At 52.3% G+C, this 24,236-nt stretch overlaps 1 protein-coding gene across 1 annotated transcript in view; it reads right to left on the bottom strand.

Moving 5' to 3' along the window:
- The window catches only part of XXYLT1 (xyloside xylosyltransferase 1), a 145,030-nt gene extending 121,320 nt beyond the window's left edge, over nt 1-23,710 (bottom strand). The window contains exon 1 of the mRNA XM_084800916.1: nt 23,118-23,710. Within this exon, the coding sequence (XP_084657042.1) occupies nt 23,118-23,621 (504 nt within the window). The 5' untranslated portion in view covers nt 23,622-23,710. The remainder of the gene's footprint in view (nt 1-23,117) is intronic.
- Between the last annotated feature and the right edge of the window lie 526 nt (nt 23,711-24,236).

Below are 24,236 nucleotides of genomic sequence, written 5' to 3'. Positions count from 1 at the left end.
ATGGGCACCAGCAACAGCTGGACCTCATCTGGTCACCCTCCCTACCCCTGGACCTTGAGGGTCGCTTGCAAGTAGTCACAGCTGCTTCTGGTGAAGACGGTAATGTCCACTGTGCTTGGGTAGGGGGGATGGCAGCATTCTACGACTCTAGGACGGGAAGGTCCTCCATTATCCGTCTGGCCCAGAAACATTCTTCAGGACAAATGGAAGAATAAGCACAACAGGATGGCCTGCTCTGGGGGTTGTAGGTGGGGAGTGGGTGAGCCCCAACACAGGCTGGTACCCACTCAATACCCTCCACCCGTGGCTAGCCATCTCTACAAATACATCACTGATCTATGAGAGCTCAGTAATCAATTCCAACAAGAGCTGGAGGAAAATGGCTTTCTGAAGAAAAAGACAAATCTCATCGATCTACACAACGAATGTGATAGCTTATTTCTATGCAGGAAAGGAAAAATGTGCTAACAAACTCTCAGGCCTACACACATGACAAGCACCTGCATACCTCAGAGCCTTTGCATTGGCTGTCTCCTCTAGATCTTTCCATTTAGGTATCAAGGCATATGATGCTAAGATGTTGTCTCTCACCACAACATGTAGCTAAGAGCCCCCACCACAATAACACAGATTCACCACATACCACACACCACATGCACACAATCTGTCCTGGCCCGGCTGGAAGGGACAGTGAAGGTAGGGCCTTGTCTAGCAGCAAGGCCCATGGAGCACGGTGAGCACAGCGAACGCTGAGATGTTGCTGAAATTGTAGGGCAGAATGAGCAAAGGAATGGGCAGAACTCAAGAGTCCAGGGAGGACAGACAAGCTGACAGCCCAAACACAGCGGCGGCCATTCGGGGCCTGCTCCCAGGAGGACCCAAGAAAATGGCAGCTCTTTTCTAGTCCAGGAATCCCCTTGCCCCGGGACCTACTGAAAAACAGACGTTTCCAGTGCACGGGACTTATTCTGGACCTTCGGAAACATGGACGGATTTTTACCCTTAGCCTACTGGTCAGGATGTGACCTGGTAAATCTAGTGTCCAGCCTGGGAGCTGCTTCAGAGCAACTGTGCCTGGTTCTTACAGGTTGTATCAGGGGGTGCTTCTGTAAGTGGAGTCCTCCCTGGACCAGGGGGTACCAGGTGGAGAGGGCGAGAGATTACTCTTGGTTTTTAATCCCCAGTGAGTCCCCCAAACTCCATCTGTCATGTGTGGCTATGTGCTGTCCTCTCCAACAACTTCAGCTTTGAGAACAAAGGCCCCTTGGTTTCAAAAGAAAAGGCAAAAGTGAGGAGATCATATGAGAAAAGAAATGCAGCATGCTGTGAACGTGTGTGCACTTGTACCTGCACACACACACACACACACACACACACACACACACACACACCGTGTGACTTTTCCCACTTCTGCAAGATGTCCTTCGTGAACGTAACTCGGCCTGACAGAGGTGCAAGCAGCAGAGAGGCATCAGGGCCTACTCAGCTGAGTGCTAAAGGCATCTCAAAGAGCCGTTCTCACGACCCGCTTACCTCCCAGCTCAAAAGTGAGGGCCCTGCTCCTGGTCCCCCCTGGGTCCAGTCAGCACAGCACACCTGTCTGCACCATCAGACATTTTCAGGTATTCCTGTAAGGTTCTCTCCCAACTCTGTAGCTTTTATCACCACTTAGGTTTTTCCCTCATCCACATATTCAGAAACTTTTTCCCCCTTTGACAGAAACAACAACCCAAGCCAGATGGATCTCAGGGAGGATAGGTGACTGAAGGCAAAAGCACCACGAGGGGACACATGTCTCCAACAAGCCAGGCTCGACTGCTGCCCGGGAGTCCTCAGCTTCGGTAGGCACAGGCTCTCTCAACAGAGCTTGGCTAGCTTATAAATTGTGTGTGCTGTAGGCTTCAACCTTTTCCAAACCTACTTTATTTGGGGTTCTTTAATGCTTATACCTCCCTTCCAACCCACCTGCCCTGGCTAGGAGAGAGAAGAGGGTAATGGGAACAGGAGAAGTGGACCTTTTAGACACAGTTCCTGGGAGCGATTTCCCTGGCGTAGTCGGCTGGATTTCAGCAGACCAGCAATTCAACCAAACTTGCTGCTGGAACCCGGAGCCCTGAAGCATTCTCTGGAGCGCTCACTCTAGGAGCGTCTCAAAGTGGAGCGATGAACAGCCAAACAATACCAAGACCCAAAAAGCCCCTCTTCCTGTTTTGGGCTCATACATATCTCTCCTCTCAGAGTCTACACTGTGTCTCAGCTGGCAAAACCCAAGCCCCGCACGAGGTGGCTCATCTTCTAGTGGATAAACATCACCTGTTCTCTCACAAGTCTGGTTCCCTATCCCACACTTGGGATCAAAACAAAAACATGTTTATATCCACTACAGTGTGCTCACCCCCAAAGAGTCAGAATCAGGATCTAAGATAAGGCTGCGGGTATTCACTCTAAAGCACCCCACATGTTTCTAGTACAGGGGCTCCTCTCCTTGAAAAGGAAGTAGCAGCTGAGGCTCTCTTCGGGGAGCCACACAAAGACAAACTCAGCTCTACAAACCACCCTGCAGGAAGGCGACTGGCAAATGCTGGAGCACGCAGAGCCAATGACCAAGGTGGCAAAGTGGTCCAGAAAGCATTTCATGTGAGGAGCAGGTACAGGCTGCTGGCTGGGGGCGGCGCTGCCCTGCACCTAAGTATGAGGTCGGATCCTCCGCTCCACCCACCAGCACCTCTCAGGGAGGCTCCTCTCCCAACCTCCCCATCACTTCCTGACCTGCTGCTCACTGTAGCCCATTCACCTGCTTTCTGTAGGACAGATAAACCCCAGCCCCGCGGACCCCCCGCTTTGCTTCTCTCAGACCAGAGTGTGGACGGCTTTTGCTTCCGCACAGAGTTTATGCTCCACCAGGACAGGACACTTTTTCTGCCTATCGACCTCTTCCCTTCACTGAGAACCTCAAGCTCCTTGACAGCACCTGGCACACAGAGCCCACAGCAAATACTGGCTGTTAACTTTTAGGATGTGCTTGCACAGTGATCAAGGAAAAGGGCATTCCCTCGTCAAGGGCCGGCCGCAGTCCCAGGCTCCCCTCTATCGTTACAAATTCACCTAGTGGACTCTGAGCACATCTCTCAAGCTACAGGAAAGGGGCCCACTTAGCTGAGCACAGGTGCCTCATGGCTTAGGACATGGGCAGCCGGGTCCCCCACAGCAGTTAGCCTCTGAAGGCCATTCCTAGCAGCCTGGGGCTAAATGTAATGGCATGTCTCACCAGCCATTTGTTAGGGGGGAAAAGAGTCAGTGGTTACTTCAGGAGGGATTTGGCATAATGTTACCCTTAAGAAATGAGCTGCACTAGGAGAGAGGCCCTTGTGACCGGGGAAGCCACCATCAGGCCTTGAGATGAGAAAGTATTTTTAAAAAGAAAAAGAAAAAGGCAGTCCATTACATCAGAGAAAATAAGATGAGGCCTTAAAGGAAAAAGAAAAGACTTTCCCTTTGAGGCCTAAAGGGACCTTCATTAAGAGGGACAGCAGTCATGTGACAGTCGTGTTAGACAGGATGGCACAGGGAGACCTGAAGAGGATTTGTCCAAGAAATTCTCCAAACAAAGGAAATACCTGACTTTTATATTGTTTCTGGGGTGACCAGAAGCTCCACATCATGTATTAGTCAGTCTACACAGCCCGTGACAAGGAGCACAGCGGAGCGAGCAACTGGGTTAGGCCATCAGTGAACAGCTATGAAGGCACAGCACAAACAGCTTCCTGTGCCAGAGGGAAAGCTGGCGGGGCGGGGTGGGGTGGGGGTGGGGGCTGCTTATTGGCTCCCTGCTCCTCATGGCTTCCTCAGCTTGCCTTCTTAAATAACTCAGGACCACCTGCCCAGGGATGGTAACTCCCACAGCGGGCTGGGCTCTCCTACATCAGTCATTGATCAAAATATGTCCCACAAATTTGCCCAGTCGGATGGAGGCAATTCCTCAACTGTCATTCCCTATTTCCAGCTTGTGTGAAGTTGACAGCACAGGGGCGTAGCCTGATTTCTTCAGATCATGGGGTCAGACTGCTTAACTTCACTAGCATCTTGAAGGGGAGGCATGCAATCTAACACCACCTTAAAGGGGAGACTCTCAATGTAGCATCACCAACTCAACCCTCCAGATTCAGACAGGAAGCTGGGCCCAGGGAGGTGGGCAGAGGTACAGGTTGCAAGGCAAGGCACAGGAGGAGCCAAAGTCAGGCCCAGGACCTTCTCTTCCACCTCTGGGAAGTGAACAGATAGGCCCCAGTAAAAGACTACTGCCGATAAGAGTGGGTGCTCCTCTTACTGCCTTCCCAGACACTGAAAAGGAGAAAATTCTCCAAAATTTCTATCCAAAGCCTGCCAGCCATCATGAACAGCTGCCTCCTACAGTGGCTGAAGTAAGGCTTGGCCGCAGGCTACCTTCCAGAAGGAAATGGGTAAAATGAGATCTGGCCACAATGTAACCCTATACAGCCATTGAAATGACCAAGGAGACCTACATATATCCACCGCAGCAGTGAATTTCAACACCATCATGTTGAAGAAAAACAAAAGTATCAAAACGACATTTAAAGGGCTGGAGGGATGGCTCAGCAGTTAACACTGTCTACTCCTCCAGAGGTATTGAGTTCAATTCCTGGCAACCAAATGGTGACTCACAACCATCTATACTGGGATCTGATGCCCTTTTATGGCCTGTAGGTATACATACAAATAGAGCACTCATATACATAAAATAAATGTCTTTTTAAAAATGGAATTTAAGAACATTTCTACAACTGATTAACAACACAAAATATAATGTCCTAGTTTACTGTATATCCCAGTGATAAATACCACGACCAAAAGCCACTTGGGATGTAAAGGGATGATTTCACTGCCACATCACAGCCCTTTATCAAAGGAGCAAGGGCAGGAGCTCAAGTCAGGGACCCAGAGGCAGGAGCTCAAGTCAGGGACCCAGAGACAGGAGCTCAAGTCAGGGACCCGGAGGCAGGAGCTCAAGTCAGGGACCCGGAGGCAGGAACTCAAGTCAGGGACCCAGAGGCAGGAACTCAAGTCAGGGACCCAGAGGCAGGAACTCAAGTCAGGGACCCAGAGGCAGGAACTCAAGTCAGGGACCCAGAGGCAGGAGCTCAAGTCAGGGACCCGGAGGCAGGAACTCAAGTCAGGAACCCGGAGGCAGGAACTCAAGTCAGGAACCCGGAGGCAGGAACTCAAGTCAGGAACCCGGAGGCAGGAACTCAAGTCAGAAACCCGGAGGCAGGAACTCAAGTCAGGGACCCGGAGGCAGGAACTCAAGTCAGGGACCCAGAGGCAGGAACTCAAGTCAGGGACCCAGAGGCAGGAACTCAAGTCAGGGACCCAGAGGCAGGAACTCAAGTCAGGGACCCAGAGGCAGGAGCTCAAGTCAGGAACCCGGAGGCAGGAACTCAAGTCAGGAACCCGGAGGCAGGAACTCAAGTCAGGAACCCGGAGGCAGGAACTCAAGTCAGGAACCCAGAGGCAGGAACTCAAGTCAGGGACCCGGAGGCAGGAACTCAAGTCAGGGACCCGGAGGCAGGAGCTCAAGTCAGGGACCTGGAGGCAGGAGCTCAAGTCAGGGACCTGGAGGCAGGAGCTCAAGTCAGGGACCCGGAGGCAGGAACTCAAGTCAGGGACCCAGAGGCAGGAACTCAAGTCAGGGACCCAGAGGCAGGAACTCAAGTCAGGGACCCAGAGGCAGGAACTCAAGTCAGGGACCCAGAGGCAGGAGCTCAAGTCAGGAACCCGGAGGCAGGACCCGAAGCATTGACCATGCAGCATCACTGTTGAGCAACTTGCTTTCCTTGGCTGGCTCAGCTGCCCTTCTTATACATCCCAGAACAACCTGCCCAGGAGTGGCACCACCCACAATGGGCCAGGCCCTTCCACATCTATGTTAGTGAAGAAAATGGTCCCACTGACTCTCTTACAGGCCAACCAGATAAGAGGCATTATCTCAACTGAAACTCCTTCTTCCCAGCTAACTCTAGCTTGTGTCAATTGACAAAAAACTGATGAGCACACATCACACATACATAACATATGTAGTGAAATAAAAATGAAAGAAAAATAAACAAACTATACATAATGACGCCCAATTTCTTTTCCATCTGGGACAAGGAATACTCTCAAGGAGTGGGCTGGAAGACACAAGATTGAGATTCAGCTATAGCTGTATTTTACTTCCGGAAAAAAAAAAAAAGACTCTGAATCAAATGCAACAAATGTTAGCACCTACAGCAGGACTGTCCTCAGCATCTGGGAACACATTCGAGAGCCTTGTTTTCCCCACGTCACAGCTGGGTTCTGCCTGGCTGGGGCTTCCAACCTCAGTGACGAGCAAATGATCAAACAATGCTGCAAGTGCCTACATGTATTGGGCCTACAGGAGGCAGTCCTATTCAGAGCCTCACACATCCTGAGACACTGCCTCAAAATGTCAGAAACTCAAAGAACAGTTTATAAAATCAAGGTGACAACATCCTCCATGAACCATAAGCATGAAATTGGACAAGATCAGAAACACCGTGGCCCTACACCACAACACACAGGTTCCGTAAGTGAAACAAGCAGAGATTAAATTCCAGCACACCAAAGTTACACCAGCAAGTGACAAAGGCTGAAGGGGGACACGGGAAAGTGAAGACGGCTTGTGAGAACATGACTTTTAGCCTCACACCCTCTGGAGCGTCAGGTCAGGAAGGCGCTCAGGCCCACTGCCGCCCCCCCCCCCCCCCCGTGCACCTTCTCATGCATTCCCCCCCAACCCTCTCTCACACTGGGGTCTGGGGCCAGGTCCTTGGAGCATAACATTCTCATGGGCCAGTGAGCTGTTTTCTCATATTTCCAGGCTATAACAAATCCCTCCAGAGTTTTGTAAATCAAGTCCAGATGTTGCACGTGTCACACAACAGGATGAGAAGCCAATAGCTGAAGAAACCAGGTTAGACAGCGAGGTCAGATTTCATTCCCAACACTCAAGGCAGAGCTTCCAACTTCGACAAAGGAAACCATTTTGTTTTGTATTTGCCATAAGTCATCTTCCCACTCTGCGAGAGCCCTGAGAATGAACTGTTTGTGTTGCTGGTGCTCCTAGTCAAAGCTGAGATTCTCTGTGAGCTTGGTGGACCAAAAAGGAGACAGAACCAACTTCCAAAAGCTTTAGGTCATTAGCAATGATTGTTCACCAAACTTTACTTACCATTTGCTTATTTGTACTTTGCTCGGGTCCAAAGGCCCATGCCAGGTTGAGTTTTCAGTTGTGCCAGGTGGAGGAAAATGGTGTTCTCCAAGATTCCAAGGACAGGCCCTACCCAGGAAGTACCATCAGAGATAGGCCAGAGGTGGACAGTGCCCAGGCTCGATGGTGTGGTGTGTTACCCAGAGGACTCCTTACATGAGCTCCCAATGAGCACACCCACAGGCTACCCACATGGCAGCAGTGACCAGCCCCATCAATGACTAGGAGCATAGCCCTCTGCACACTGCCATGTGTCAAGTATATCTTACAAGGAGTCATCTCCTGAAATAACCCGTGCCTCGCCTCCCTGCAGTCTTCTCAGCTGCTCTGGAGCGATAGCCCATACCTTCAAGCTCCACGGATAAACCTGGAGACCGCAGGGTGTGACACTACTCCCGGCCTTCCTATGCACATGACACCAGCCTGAGCATCCAGGCAGGCAACTCGCATAGCCAGGCTTAGGCGTGGTCCCTGCTACAAGATCTCAGCTGACGAGGATAAGCAAGTGGCAACCTGGAGAGCAAGACCATGTGACGGCACGCCAGAGAGAAGCACAGCAACCCCAGAACAGGACAGGGACCTGAGAGACCTCTCAGCAGACAGGGCATTCTTACCTATGGGCTCCACCAAACACCTACTGGGTGCTGGACACGGGAGGTCCTTTTCACACACTCATCCACTTGATCACTGTGTCCCTTGTGCAGCTGAGGAAGTCATTCATAGAAGGAAAATAACTACGTATGGCCTCCTGGAGGGAGGCGGGACAGCCAGATGCTGAACCGCGCCCACCTGTGCCAAGGCCAGAGTCGTTCATCAAATCCATGCCACTCCTACACGAGGCTGCACAGGGGGCAGAGAGAAAGCAACACTTCTTCTACCCATAAGGGCTTCCATCTGGCCCTGGTGCCCACTTTAGACCCACCAGTAAGAGAGCTGCACAAGTGCCCCAGGGCTGGGAAGTCCCCACCCTTCTGCCACCATCCGCATGAAGGACTCCCAGAGGCCCATATAGAGAACTTCCTGGTCAGCCTGTGGCACCATGGGAAAAATGACAGACCTCCCACCCAGTCTCAGTTCTATGTGTGTGAGAGTGTACAGGTAGCGGGGGCCAGACCTGCACCTGAAGCTCTTCAGCTCAGGCAGCCTGGCTGGCAAGCCGGAGGGATACTCCTGCCTCTGCCTCCCCAGCTCTAGGGTTAAAGACAAGGGTCGCCACACCTTGGTTTTAATGTGGGTCCTGAGCATGTGGGATCAGTCTTCATGCTTGTCCTGCAAACATTCTACCAAATGAGCATCTCCTGGGCCACAGTGGGAGTGCTTAAGGAATTGGAGGTGCGCCCTTAAATGGAACACTGGGATCCCTGTCCTTTCCTCTTCCTTTCTTTCAATCCCCAACCAAGTGAACTGGGCTCTACACTGTGTGTTCCCTGCTGCCACCATCTGACACCCCACCTGAGACCTATAAAAACTGGTTTTGTTGGTTGTGAACTGAAAGGTTAAACCTATTATCTAAGATGATCCTTGGAGGGCTGAGAATGGCTTGATGGTAGAGCCCTTGCCCAGTACACACGAGGCCCTAGGTTCAGCTCCAGTACAAACAAGCAAACTCCTCTTTATAGACTGGCTATGTGTAAGTTTGTTACTGTGATGTGCTTCCCTTACAGCTGAGAAACTAAAGCTCAGACAACGGAAAGCCAGGAGAGAGTCCTGAACTCAGGTTAAGCATCCCGGACAGACTCTTTCCACCACTGTCTGGGCACAAGGGCAGGGGCTGAAGGCAGGGGCATGCCAGCGGGAGCTCTGTGCAGATCAGAAGCCTCCCTAGCTCCCTATAGTAAGAGAAACAATCAGAGTCCCAACAGCATCAGGATTTTTTCATAATGACACTGTGGAAGGAGGGGGGCAGCAGGGTCCAAAAACCTAGAAAAAGTCTCTAAACACAGTGGCCATGCTGGCTGGTGTCAGGTGTGGCAGCCTCTGTTGGAGAGCTGGTGTCAATTTTCTGATTAGCATGATCCCACATGCCTAGGAATCGTGCTCACAGGACAGCTGAGCTGCACCACCCGGCGGTCCCCTCACCTCCTGCAGCGCTCCTCCCGCATTCCCTGTAGCCCAGGCCCTGCTGGCCCTCACTGCCCACCTACCTGCCTGAAGCCCATTCCACGTGCACTGAGTCTCAGGCTGCAGCAGGACTGTCTTAACACGCCGTGGAGACAGAAGACCCAGCCCTGCACTCTAGCAGCTGGAAGAGGCCAGATTCAGCACACTGGGGGCGGGGAATGGGCTGATGGATATGGGGTGTCAGAGGTGTGCAGGACCCCACAGTAGTAACACAATTAAAAAGCAGATCTTGGGGAGTATCGGACTACAGAGAGCAAAAGGATGGAGATTCCCGGAGAAGGCCAGGCCATGCAACAGGGGGGTGAGGTGACTGCAGAAGCTGGGCAGGTGACCTGCAAGCAAGCCAAGCACCCTCGGGCAGTCTCTGCAGTGGTCTCTCCCTGTTCTGGCACCCTCCTGGTGGATGATTGGCCAACCCTGGCTGCCCTACCCCTGCCTGCTCCCCTCTGCCAGGCAGGAGCCAGGGGCCTACCATCCCAGCTACCTCAGTCCCCTTTTCTCCAAGACAAACATGTCCCTTGCTGCCAATTTCCCATGAATGGCACCCTCAAAGGCCCTTGCTCCATCAGGCAGTCTCTGCATCCTCACAGGAAGCCTCAGGCTCTGCAGGAATCCCCTGCTTTGCCTTCTAGTCCTCAGACAAGAGGTGGCCTGGGACGCCAAATTAGCACTATGCCTGGTCCTGTGCAGGTGTCCTGTGTACTGACTGACCAGTGAATCCCTTCTAGAACTGTATCCTGGCCAGGACCCCAGGAAGCTGATGATTCGGGCAGGTCTTACAGAACTCACCCCAGCAACACACACACAGGCACGCATACAGAGGCATGTACACACCAGACTGCCATGACAATCTGGCACCTTGTCTCAAGCATCCTGTACTGAAAGAGCCACAGTGTGTGAAGTCTAAAGCCACCACAGCTGGGCAGGCGTTGGGACTGTGAGTATGCCTGCAAGTGTGTGGGTATATAAGGGGAGTGCCAGGCTTCCTGATAGCACTGACAGCTTATACCTAACTGGATAAGTGGAATGTGCAACTAGCACAAGAGAATAGCCCAGAAGACCCTGAGAAGAGGTAAACCAGACAGAGCCTATCACTATGCTGGTTCCCTATGAAAGAGATGGATGGGGCCTCCTGGAAGCTAATCAGCATTCACAGATACCACAGGAACAGCTGAAGAGGCGAGCGTCTTCCTTCCGGCAGCAAGGACACATGTCTGTGCCTGGCCCTCCTCTGATCTCGTCAGAGGCCTGATCAGTGCTTACAGGAGAAGGCATGGCCACAGCGGAGCATCCAGTAAAGCACCAGGTCCTGCTCCAGGACAAGCAAGCAGTGTTCCGGGCTGGGGTAGAAGCAGAGCAGGAAGGAACACTGTAGCTAGGAACTGTGAAGGGCACAAAGAATGCCAGCGGTCCTTGAAGTAAACCTGGGCAAACGCTCGCTGCACAGCCCTCCAAGTGGACATGCCTTCTGACATGCTGAGAGAGGCTGTGCTCTCCACATACTTACTCAGGAACCGGAAGTAGCAGCCATCAACTTATCATCCATCTACTGAGAGCCAGGAAGGCCCTGGGCTCGCCCAGCTTTCTCCCATGGACACCTTGGAAGGCCCTGAGGGGCAGGGAGTCAATGGTGGAGTTACCCCCAAATGTCACAGGCTGGACTTGAACCTAGGTCCCAGGCTTCAAGCCACACATTACTGCCCTGGGGCACTTCCCTGGAGGACCCAGGATAGACTGTTAGAGGCAGGAAGGGTAGTGAGCACATGTGAGAAACTGGTCCTCAGCTCCAGGCCCCGAGAAGACCAAGAAGACAGGGAGGAGACAGGTGAGGATACCTCTTCTCCCAGCCTGAGGCCTCCCTGGGCAGGGTAGCAGAAGCCGGACTCGTTGGCACTTCATTACACTGGCGAGGATTGCTTAATTGGGACTTTGTAACAGTAATCACCCCCAACAAATGAAACAAATCGCTTTAATTTGGAGAACATTAAGTTAACAGCAAGCATGGCGCCAGCTAACATGGCCTGGCTCAGCTATTCAAAACAGGTAGGGCTACTTCTGTGGTGGGCCCTCTAGGTTAGGGCTTTGCAGCCTGGGGGAGACCTGAGGGAGAAGATGAAGGCCTGCTACTCCTCGCCGACGGAGTTCTGAACAGACAGGCTACAGGGAAAGCAGCTGGGGTGGCCAGCTTAGTTCCGTAGTGTCCAGGCAGAGTGTGGGTGCAGGAGCCCTGTGGGTAAGGGGAGGAGCCTCCAGCGTGCAGGACAGCAAGAGTCCTCCTTCCCTCACTGGTTAGGAGGATTGGAATGGATCCGAGAGGCGGTGATCCCAACACACTGACAGCTCCTCAGCCAAGCCACTAGATCTGCCAGGGCTGCAGGCAGATCCAGCACCTGTCTCCACAGACAGGTCTGAAGCTGGACCCAGTCGCAGGTGATAAGAAAAGTGCATGCCCGGAAACACTGACAGGCCAGCTGGGCAGCACCGGCTACGCCCAGAGCCCTAAGCAAGGAAAGCCCGGCCTTCCTCCCTATCTGTACTCCCTCTTCCAGAGCGCCAGACCCAGCTTCCCTAGAGGCCCATTAACTACATTCAATCAGTCTCATCAACCCGGTTTACAATGAACAGGAAGGAAAAGAACCCCAAATTAGCCATGGAGCACCCTTTCTTTAGCCTATCTTTCTAAAATCCCAGGAGCAGGGCTGGTGAAAGCCAGCACTCACTGAAGACCCAAAGGCCTGGCCAGGGGCACACCAATATGGTGCCGCAGCGCCCTCCAGCGGCCAACACGAGGAAGTGGCCCTCCACTGCCCAGGCTTTCCAAAAGCTGTGGGTATGCCTGGGCTCCTTCACACAAGCCTAGATGACAGTTTTCCTAAGAAACTGTAGACTCCGAAGTCAGACAGAGGTCTTCCGGTACACATCTCGAAGCAGAAGACAAAGTCGTGGGCCACCCAAGGCATACAGCTCCCCAACATACACTGGGGAGGCATACACCGGCCTAGGCACAGAACAGCTGGAATGCCCGCCAGGGTAGATAAGGTCTCTAGGAGGCCAGGGGCCTTCCCTCCCCACAAGTCTGATACGGGGAAGCCAAAAGCAGGACTGCCAGGTCCTGCAACCACGTTCTTCAAGTTATACGGGTTTCTAACGCTGCTCTAAAGGTAGGGAGAGGAGAGTGAAAGTAGCTGGGAGGTTGCTGCGTTTGTAGAGCGCATTTGAGTTGTTATGGGTTGGATATGAAATGTCGACTATTGAGTGCACAATCACCAAGGCAGCGTTCCGAGGCAGGACTTTCAGGGAGTGATCACATCTCAGGTGCCCTGCACACTGGATTAGCCTTTTGATGGCTTCATAATCGAATGGCATCATAGGGAGGTGGTAGGGACTGGAGCAGGGGCATATGAGGTCCCTGGGGTGTGGCCCTTTGCTCTATCTCAGTCCCTTCAGACAGGGACGAGGCCCCACTCCTGAGTGAGAGGCTCTATGCCTTACCTTTAGGCCACTCACGGTCCCTCTAGAAAAGAATCTGCCTACATTTTATCCATGCCCAGAGACTGTGAGTGAAGCTGAGATTTAAAATGTCATAATAATCAATCTGGTGAACGAACCATCAAAGCAGGGTGTTCTGGGTGTATTTATAGTTCCAATTGGAGCAAAAAGCAGGCATGCTTCTTTCCAAAAGTTGTAGTTTTATAATAGGTTAAAGGTGTTGTGGCTGAAATAAGTTTTTAAATTGTGTTTTTAAAGAGGCTGGTTAACACTTCCCCTTGGTGGGGAGGCCTGGTGACAGTCAGAGAAAGGATAGACAGGCTACCAAGATGAGACTTGACAGCCTATGATCATATAGTAGGGGAAGAGGTCCCCCTCGGTCAGTGACATAGGGGAGGGGAATAGGGTGAAAGCAGGAGGGAGGGAGGAATGGGAGGATACAAGGGATGGGATAACAACTGAGATGTAATCTGAATAAATTAATTAAATCAAAAAAAGAGGCTGGCTAAGTACTTTGCATCAGGACAACAAGAAGGCTGCCTGTGGGCATCTCACAGCCGGCCCCTATCCTCTGGGCTCAAAGGTCTAAAGGAGAAGAAGAGACTGTCTGGTCGCCCTGCTCACGAAGGATCCTGTAGTGCAGTGTTTCCCCACGTTCCTCAGCCGTCCAGATTCTCAGAAGCCTCTGCAGCTGAGTCAACGGGGACAGCCACTGCTCCAGATGAGGGCAGATGTTGGCGAGTGGCGCTGGTTTTATATACACCCACAATGTGTAAGTACAGGTTTGGCCGCAAGCAGCCCCTGAGAAGTAGATAGGGTAGACCCCTTATCTACCCTGGGCTAGCAGTCCACCTGTCACACAAGAAACTGTATGCTCGAATGGAGACTCTAGGACAGCGGTTCTCAACCTTCCTAACGCTGTGACCCTTTAACACACTTCTTCATGCTGTGGTGAGCCCCGCCCCCCATAGAATTATTTCATTCCTACTTCACAACTGAAATTTTGCTGCTGTTAGGAATCGTACTGTAACTATCTGGTATGCGCCCCCTGTGAAAGGTGGCATGGCTTCAGGGGAGCGTTAGGGCTCAGACCTAACATCAGGATAACCCATAAATCGATGGAACTACTAGTATGTATGGGAAACTAGGGGGTGGGGCCTAGCTGGGAGAAGTAGGTCCCCGGGGATGTGCCCTTGAGAGGCCTCCTCCCTCTGTCTGTCTCTTCTTCTTCTTCCCTCCTCCTCTCCCTCCCAGGCACTCCCTCAACTACCTGAAGTTGAAGCACCACACCTCCACAGCACAAAGTCCTGCCTCGTCATAGGCCCAGAGCAATAAGGCCAAAAACCATGGGGAGAGACCCCTGGACGTATGAACCGAAACCTTCCTCTCCTTCCTGCCTCAGGTATTTTGCCACAGTGGGAAAACTAGCATATTGAGTGTGTAACGCATCTACACAGCTACCAGCACTTGATCACCTCATAACAAGTCACTAGGAAAATGCAAAGCAGAATCAAATCTAACCCACCAAAAGACTGAGACCCACACCACAAGCATGTGCAGGAGAGTACAGAGCTAGACCAGCACCCTGCCTGCAGCACACAGGAGCGCTATGTCGAAAACAACCCGGCAGCTTGACAGCCTGCCATTCTTCTATGCCTAGGTTATATGCAAGACAGCTAAAGGCATGTCTACCACCAAACTTACAAGCAAATGTTCACAGCAGGCTTATTCATAACAGCCCCAAAGCGGGAAGCAAACAAATTTTATCATCTGATGACCGCGAAATGTAGACTATTCATACCATGGGATATTATCTAAATACAAAAAGCGACAAAGTACTGGTGTGTTACAGTGTGGAACTTAAGATGCTATGCTCGTCCTTGTCATCCAGGGCACTCGGAAGACACCCAGAGGCCCCAGGCACCACTAGGATGAGCAAATAAGTGGTGGAGAGATGGAAGAGAAAGAGAAGCAGAACAGTGTGTGCACAATGAAGAGAGGTGGAACTGTGAGGAACAGCTTGATGTAAGTAGCCTGCTGCTGCCAGTGGCCCTGGGCAGCGGGGGTCTGAATGAATGCCTGTGGCCCATGTTACTGCCAAAGTCCATGCAAACATCCGTGGACTGAGCTGCTGCCTGGTGCTATGTTGATGTCTGAGGGCTGTGAAGAGATGGCACCACCCCTCACCTGGGCAGCACAGTAGAGCTGGCACTGGTGGCAGGGGCATGGGTGACTGGCCCTGACCCTCACCAGCTGTAGCACTCAGGAGAGCAAGTCCTGCACCTTGCCTCATCAGCACAGTAGTTACTAAAGGCCTGAGGGCAGGAGAACTGGCCCTATCCCTCATCTGGTCAGTGCTGGAGAGCTGGCCCAGGTGGTGTGAGCATGGGGTCAGGATGACCAACTCAGCTACCACCCAGGCTCAGATCCAGGGCTGAGATGGCCCACTCTAACATCTACCCCATCTATGAACTGTTAGAGCATGTGAAGGGGCCGGTCCTCAAGATCCAAAGCTGCAGGATCTCCATGACACAGGGCAACAACAGGATATCCAAGGGGAGTCCCAGTGAGGAGCCAGTATTGATAGTGTAGCGGAAGCCAGAGGCCTGGAACCAGACCAGTGACTCACTGCAACAAACATTTGCGAGCTGTTTGGGTGAAAGGGTGTACTGCGTGACATACTGCAGTTTCCACGGCAAGATTGTTGTTGTTGTTGTTTTTTCTTTGGGGGAGAATTGCAGGGGTGGAGGGAGGATAAGGAGGCATGGGGGATGAGTGAGGTTGGAATGCATGATGGGAAACTCACAACGAATGAATAAAAAGTTATAAAAGAGTGAAAAAAAAAAAGAAAGAATGTTATGCTAAGTGAAAGCCACCACCACCACAACTCCACTACCCCACCCCAGCCCTATCACCAAATCCATATATAGAGGCCTTGCTGGAATAGGTATAGCCCTGCTGGAGAAAATTTGTCACTAGAGGTGAGCTTTGAGGTTTTAAGAGCCTGTGCTTGGCTGGATATGCAGGTGTGTGTGTGTGTGTGTGTGTGTGTGTGTGTGTGTGTGTGTGTGTGTTTTCTCCTTTCACAAGACGGCTTACCAGATAATAGTTGGGAGGTTGAGAGGAACCTCTGTATGAGCTTTGCATTAGGATTTCGGCACAACCTGAACCTCGTCTAGGGTTTACTGCACTTGGCATTGTTTTCTGTGCTGCTATCACAAATGCTTGGCAAAACCAACCTAAGGAAGGGTGGAAGGGTTTGTTCCGGCTTCCAGCTTGGGAGTCCAGGCTGTCATGGCGGAGAGGCATGAAGGAAGGTGTGTGAGACATCTGGTCATCACAACTGGAAGCTGGAAGCAGAGAGGGATGGCTGCTGCTGCTCAGCTCATGAGAAGGCGCGACCACATTCAGGGTGGAACCCACAGGCTCAGCTAAACCTTCCCAGAAATGCTCTCATAGACACACCCTGTAAGTGTTTCCATGGTGATTCTAAACCCCAAGTTGGCAATCGATGTTAGTCATTACACACAATGCAACACTATACGAAATTACTCCCTACAGCTCCATGGCTATAAAATCTACCAGAAGATTAGCACCTCAGCACACATATATTCTGAGTACTTCCACAAGCGTGTTACAAATTAAGAGTGTCCCCACTAATCACCTGAGAAAGGTGCAGAAATGCCTGTTCTTCTCAGAGCACTTCTCTGACAACTTGTTCCCCAGACTGTCATTACAGTCGAGGGGTCACTCAGGTGTCAGGCGCCTGCTGCTACGACACAGAAGAAGCAGCTGCAGCTCCACTGTCACCTGTCTGCCATTAGCTTCGTCAATGCGACTGCCAACTTCAGGGTCATCAACGCAGGCTTCTCCAACCCCCAAACAGGAGCTGTGTTCAAGCCACTCATATTTGAGGGGGTTTTGCTTGTTTTCCGTGCTGGGGACTGAAGCTGGGACCTTACCTAGGCAAGTGCTCTGTCCCTCAGCCAGAGTCACTGAGCTCTGCTGGAGCCCGCACCACACCCACAGGCCGCCCTGGTCACTTCACACCTGTTGAAGCCTGGCTGAGCCCTGAACAGAGATCACTGCAATCCCTTCCGGATGTGGTGGATTTGGTCTGCTCAGCAGGAGGCTAGAATACGCCAGGAACTGAGCTGAGGCCATACACGTGTCAGAGAAGAAAGCTCCAGGATCACTGTAGCTCTGCTGTTTATGCAGATGTCGCCACAAGCCTCCAGTGCCCCCTTCACACCCCTTTTCCCCATCATGCCCACCAACTCCTACTGCAGATGAGAGGAGACACTTAGCTCACGGATGGCTGGGAGGCAGCTTGCCCTGGCCCTGCCTCCCTCCGCCTGCCCATCCATTCGGGGAGGTTAGCGGCTGTCCTGCTTTTGTTGCAGGCTAAGAGGTATGGTCATTTCTGACTCAAGAATGGAGGTGTCATTTGTGGGTTCCCCAAACCTGACAGATGAAGAAGGTCTTCTCTGCCTTCTAGGGATGTTCTGGCAGGGAGAGAAAGGCTGCAAACAAGTGCATGGCTCAGTTGCTCTCACACATCCAGGCACCCTAGCACCTCAGCACCTGTTCCCAGTCCTCGCTGAAGAAGCTGCTCCCCCAGGGAACCCCCTCTCCCCTTCCCTCAGTCTCTGCTCCTAAATCTCACCAGTAAGCCTTCCCTGGCCACCTGCCCAGCCCCCACCATGGACACCTGTGCAGGCCCAGGCTCCCAGTCCTGCTTTGTTTTTCTCCACGAAACCCCCTCTCTTACTTGCTCATTTGTTTACAGTCCTCCCCACGCATACTTCCAAGACTCCAGAGTGTGGGTTCCGGAGCGCTGTTCTGTTCCTGTAGTTCATGGGGATCCAGGGCCATGTTTATCCAGGGTAAGCATTCAACATTGCTGGATGGATGGATAGACAAAAGATATTCCCAGGGGATGGGGAAGATGGGGAATGCTTTAGAAGAGGGGTTCAGAACAGAAATGGTGACAACGGGAGACTGCTACAGGGAGCAGTGCCACCAGAGGGGCCCATAGTGACTCTGCAGGGGTGAGGCTGCTTCTGAGCGCTGGCAGAGGAGGTTATAAAGCCACAGAAACACCAGGCTGAATGTAAAGCAACACAGATTTGCGGGTTCAAGCTTCAACAGCCATCCTGGAGTGCAAAAAGAAGGACTCGCTTTTAGATATGAGAATAAGATTATGAGACATTCAAGGTACCAGATATTATGTTATATGAGGTTTATTAAATGAGCATGGGGGGAGGAGGGAAGGGGGAAGGGGTACCCCAGAGAGTGACAGAGACAGAGACAGGAAGAGTGAGAAGAAGAGAGAGGAAGAGGGGTAAGAGTGGGGGGGTAGAGAGAGGGACAGAGAGGGAGTAGAGGGGGCAGAGAGGAAGGAGAAGGCGGCAGGGGGGTGGGGATGGAGCAGGTGAACTGAAGCGGAGTCCTAACACTCGCCCTGGGAGGATGCGAGTGATCTAGAAAGAACCTCGCGGCTGCATGGGGCTCTCATGGCAGCCAGAAATGCCTCCCTCCACACTAGTTAAATGAGAAACCAGCCCAACGTGTTCAGGCCAGCTCCCTGCCAGACTTCCCTGGTTCACCTGCTGAATCTGACGCAGCAAGGAAAGCTGATGAAGAGCCAAACCTCAGCTAGGCGCGAGGGTGCACACTTACAGTCGCAACAAGCAGGACCGTGAGTTCTAGGCCATCATGGACTGCAGAACAAACTACACAGAGGTGGGAATCGGGGGTGTTGACTAAAGTTCTACAAGAATGACTCCACTCGACAGAGGGACAGAAGTGGACCTGCAGAAAGGGGCACCCTTGTCAAGCTTTAAAGTGCTAAGCCGGAGGAGGAAAGCAAGGCCGGCTGCCAGGGCTGCAGGGGGCTGGATGTGCCGGGAGACATGGGAGACTTAAATGGAACCATATGGTACAAGCAGCAAGGTGACAACACCACCCCTCCTCAAGTTGGCAGAGGAAGAAAGGCTCAGTCAACAGGTAGAGAATGCCTGTGCTATGCCCGACATGTTGCTCCCCAGGGCGGGCAGCAGAGGCCAGAGAGCCTGAGCTGGCTCTGAGAGGTGAGGAGAGCATTGGGCTCGACCCAGGAATGCCTGCACCTCTCAGTCTAAATAACCACTGGAGGCATCACCAGGAGAGTCTGGACCAGGGGCTGGGGCAGGACCCAGGACTCTGCGTTTTCAGTGAGCACGTGATTCTGAGGAGTAAGAAGACGGACTGCCCAAAAAGCTCCTACATTGGTACCTGGGACACAGCAGGTTCAGACATTTGTTACAAGCACTTCCACAGTCAGAATGCAGCAAGCTAACTAATTTTGAAATTTTCTCTGTAATAGTCTAAATGAAGTTTTTCTGGTTAAGTGACCAAACAGAGCCCAAGGTTACTAATGTGTGCTCTATTTTTGGTGTTTAACTTGAAGGTAGCTTAGGAAGGCATCTTTGAGTGTGGACAAACGTCCTATGCCAGATCACTACAGCCTTGCTGCAGACCTTGTGGATATGGAGTCCCAGATCCTCCCTGGGACAAGCCGCTGGCTGTCTCAAAGGCTTGGTGTCAAGGAGCCAATTCCCTTCTCCTTCTTGTTCCAACACAATATTCCCTAAGGCAAACTGTTTTCTGAACCTCCTCCTCCAAGAGAGAGGTGATTTTTTTGTTTTGGTTTGGGTTTTTTGAGACAGGGTTTCTCTTGTAGTCCTAGCTGTCCTGGACTCCCTTTGTAGACCAGGCTGGCCTTGAACTCACAGAGATCCGCCTGCCTCTGCTTCCTGAGTGCTGGGATTAAGGGCTTGCGCCACCATGCCTGGGAGAGAGGTGATGTTTTATGGAGAGAAACAATAGTCTGGATGCTCTACCACCTCAGGCCACCTTAAGGCCAGCCACTCCCTCCCCAGTGGCCTTGGAGAGTTTCTCCACCTGTGTCTGAAGATCCTTCCAGTTAATCTGACCTATCTGAGAAGTTCTGATTTCCTGCTTCTTAATCAATGCTGAGAGAAATAATTCTCTGTATAAAAGATGCTCACATACAAAGAGCATGACATCAGAGGCTAGGGACACAGACAGATAAGGGTTGCTGGGGCTAGGGGTGTGGCTCGGCATCATAGCACTTGAAGGACAGAGCTGAAGCATTACTCCTAGGTAGACTGAAGGCATAGGTGAACGGCCTGTGGTGTAGGGAGCTCCAAAGCCCAGGCAGAATTAAGTCACAGTCAGTGAGGCAAGCCTTTTTTTGGGGGGGGGGGTGTCACTTTTTATCACAGAAACAGATTCACAAAGCATGAACTCATAAGCAATGGGAGCGATGTGACCCCAAGATCGATAAACCTTTCCCTGCTGCGGCCCTTTAATATGTTCCTTATGTTGTGGTAACCCCTGGCCATAAAATTATTCTCATTGGCACTTCACAACTACAAGCATGCTACTATAATGAACCGTACGGATCGCTGTTGTTATACTGCGAGAAGAAAGTCTCTGATCATTCGATTTTATCAATAAAGACTCAGGAGCCAGATGCCGGGGTGAAAACCTGCTAGCTCAGAGAGGCAAAGAAAGCACCCAGCTGACCTTCCTACTCAGCTCATGGCTCAGGGGAAAAAATGCAAAACCCAAAGGCCAAAAGCTTGCTAGCACACCTGACAGTCCAGGAGGAAAAAGCCAGAAGACTAAAAGCCAAAGAGTTTGCAGGCCCAAAGCTCAAAAAGCCCCTCCTCGTCCACGCTGTCTTAAATACCCTTCAACTCAAAGTCCCTCCTACTCTTTACTCCCTGTCAGCTGGTTTCTTGCTCCGCCTCTTCACCTAGAGTTAACTTTATTAAATCCTGTGTACAAAAAGTTCTTGATTAAAGGTGTATGTTAGGGCTGAACCACACCAAACAAGAAACAAGGTTTTACAGTCCACAATCTCCTGGTTCACGAGGGATCTAATATTCTACAACAAGTCATAACGTAAACACCTGTTTTCTGATGGTCTTAGGCAACCCCTGTGAAAGGTCCTTCAACCCCCAAAGGGTCATGACCCCCAGGTTGAGAACTGCTGAGTTAAAACCGCTAGCCCTTGCACCTCAACAGGAAAGGTGACAGTTCCACGGGTCACTTTCAACTGCCTTCAAGCTTTGTGTGCTGGCTTGCAGCTGCCAGAAACGGACCCCATGGAGCAGGAAACACATAGTCCAAGACAGAAGCCTGATCTTGAAGCCAAGAACATGGCAGGGGACATGACATGACAAAAGCGCAACGGCAGGAAAATACTAACGGGAGAAAAAACGCAATGGCAGACTCTTCAGTTGTGGGTCCCTGCACTCCCCCAAGGAGCTGACAGCACTGCAAGAAGGACGACACCTGGGATGGAGAAAGTACCCTAACCCTGGGAACGCCATCAGCTTAGGTGCACAGGCTGGAAGGCAGGACGTGTGTGACGTCAGGAGTGCTGAGGATGACGGGAGGAAACAGATGTGGGAGTGTAGAGGAGGCCCAAGCTGCTGCCCCGCCCCAGCAGGAGGCCATAACCATGTTGGTCTTCAAGATGGCCCAGTGAAATCCAATCTGCCTAGGCTGGCCCTATGGCCTTCTCCCTGGCACAGTAGTTTCTCCAGCATTAGAATCCTGGGCATCAGACAGGGACAGGCTGAGTTACCTCTGAAGATTGCAGCTATGTGAACCGGGATGGGCTCGGCAACAAAACCCCTGGCCAAAGCGGGAACCCAGGGCTCCTCCAGCCAGACGCTCCTCGGCCTCCTGCAGGATGAAATTCCAGCTCAGGTACCCTTTCCTGACCATAGCAGCTGTCCTGATGGACTCATCTGTCTTGTGAAGAAAACACACCTTCGGCGCTAAGAGGGGAAGCAGGAATGGAAAGCTATGGAGGGCTGGGCTTGTAAGGTTCCTGAAGGGCAAAGCAAGTGACGTTCTGGGCAGAGAAGATGGCTTATGTAAGGACATATTCTATACAGTTAGGACGCCAGGTGTGGTGACACACAAATAATGGAGCACTCAGAAGTGCTGGCCAGCCTGAGCTACACAGTGAGTTCCCAGGTTTTTGTTTAAATAATAAATAATAATGATGATGATGATAAAATAACAAATATAGTTAGGCTATAAGGCGACCAGCAGGGCTATGCACACCTGTAACCCAGCGCTCAGGAGACAAAGGCAGGAAGACTGAATTCAAGACTAGTCGGGTCTGGATAACAAGACCAAAACAAAACAAAAAACAAAAAGAAAGAAAAAGAGGACACAGCCACACGTATAAGAAAGAGCGTCAAGGAGGAAGAAAACCAGGCTCATCAAGCAACTGGGACCTGACTCTGCAGTCCACAGGAAACTGCCTTGGTCCCCTGAAGCCAGCATGGTCCCGGCAGCAGCTCCCACTTGTCACCAAGCGAGGCACAGTCACAGGTAACGCTCCTCTCTGCCTCACTGTCCTTCCACCAGCATCACGTTCTGTCCTTTAAGACCACCTACCCCTCTTACCCACTAAGCAGACTCTGGGCCCCCCTCTGTACAACCACTGGATCAACACAGGCCAAGTAAGTTGGTGAGGGTAACAAGCACACAAGGTCAAGAACCCAGTCCCGGACAAGCGGAAGCAGGTGAGAAATCAGAAGAGGAAAGGAGGCAGGCTGGTCAGGTCACATCTCTATCTCTTAGCACTTGCTCTTCCTCTCGAGGCGGAACCTGCGGCTTATCTAACTAGTGTACCTCTTTAAGGGCAAGAGGGGAAAGGACACAGGGAGGACGTAAGATGGTTTCCACCACCGAGAGCAAAGATGACTGCAATACCGTGAATACCCCTGAGAAATTCCAGTCCAACCCCGACACTTCTAGAGGCATCGGCCAAGACCCTACCCAGCAGACTATTGGTGCCTTCAAAAATGAACAATCCCATTCTCAGAAGTCAAAGAATATTAGGAGTAGAGTGTGAAGGCATTTCCTACGAACTCTCGAAGATAGCAAAATGAGCCAGGCTGATTCTCCAGGAAGCAGTGCTGAAATGCAGCGGGAGAGGGACTAGTTAACACTGCAGATCCACTTCTGCCAGTCTGACGCTAGGACACGCCCCCAGACCAGATCTCCAGCATGCTGGGCATGCATGCACGTGCAGGGCAGGGCGGTGGAAATTAAAACAGGCTTCAGACACAGGAATCGGACAGCGCTCACTGGAGCCGCCAACAGGGGCCACCCAACCGCTCACCTTGCACTTGAAGCCGGCGGCGGGCGGCAGGAGTTCCCGCAGCAGGGCCTTGGCCACCTCGCGGCTGGCCTCCTCGCTCACGAAGTGCAGGTTAAGCACCTCGTGCGCCTCGAACTTGGCGAGGCGCAGCAGCGAGCGCAGCGCCACTCGGGCCTTGGCCTGCAGCGCCGCGTTGTGCTCCGCCTTGGTGAACATCATCAGCAGGTGGTAGTCCACCGGGACCACCACGCCGCCCTCCAGGCTCTTGGCCTTGGCGCCCGAGGCCGGCGCCGCGGAGCCCCGGGCCAGCTCGAGCGCGGGCGGCGGCGTGGGCGCGGCGGCCCCGGCTCGGGCCTCCTTTAGCCTCTTGGTGGCGCTGGAGAAGGTCTCCCGGCCCGAGCCCAGGTAATAGAAGGCGCACACCGCCAGCGCCGCGGCCAGCAGCAGCGCGCAGTAGTGCGAGCGCACCGCGCCCAGGCGCGCCATGGCCCGAGCGCACGCGGACCCGCCTCGGAGGCGGCCCATGCGCCGGAGCCGGCGGCCCAGCAGCCGGGCCCGCTCAGACCAGCACGCCAGGGGCCCCAGCCCGGTAGCCACCGGCGGCCATAGCGGGGGCGGGGCCTCGATGCTCGGAGCCAATCGTGAGTGAGGATGTCTGGAAGGCGGGGCCACCACAGGCCCCGCAGCCGCTAGGTCCTAGGTTCCGAGGGATTAAATGGCCCCCTCATAGTTTGGCTGCAAGGCTCCGGAGGAGAGGAGATGCCACAGCCTGGATAGGGTCATCCAGCGATGCTGGGCTTGAGGGGCTAGGGATAGAAACTGGGTCTTGAAATAACAAACGCCCCAATATAAGATTTATGCAAATAAATGCTGAACTCAGAAAGGCTAACTTTTCTCTCTCCACATTTTGTCTTTTTATTTATTTTTTTAAAATAAAACCCTTTTAGGCTTTTAGGCAACTAGCTAGAGCCAGACCACCTAAATCAGAAAGTTCCTTCCTGTCTTATAACACCCCAAATGAAAATGGCTTCCCCATCGCACACCACACCTCAGGGATAATGTGTGGCCAGCAGAGGGACTTCACTGCTCAAAACATCTTAGTCCCTGCAGAGCACTGATATTGTTTAATAGGCTTTCAAC

Source organism: Acomys minous (genome assembly GCF_964271855.1).
Source record: "Acomys minous genome assembly, chromosome: 11".
NCBI classification, from domain to species: domain Eukaryota; kingdom Metazoa; phylum Chordata; class Mammalia; order Rodentia; family Muridae; genus Acomys; species Acomys minous.
Note: the sequence above shows the minus strand (reverse complement) of the source record. Positions and strands in the feature narration are given on the sequence as shown.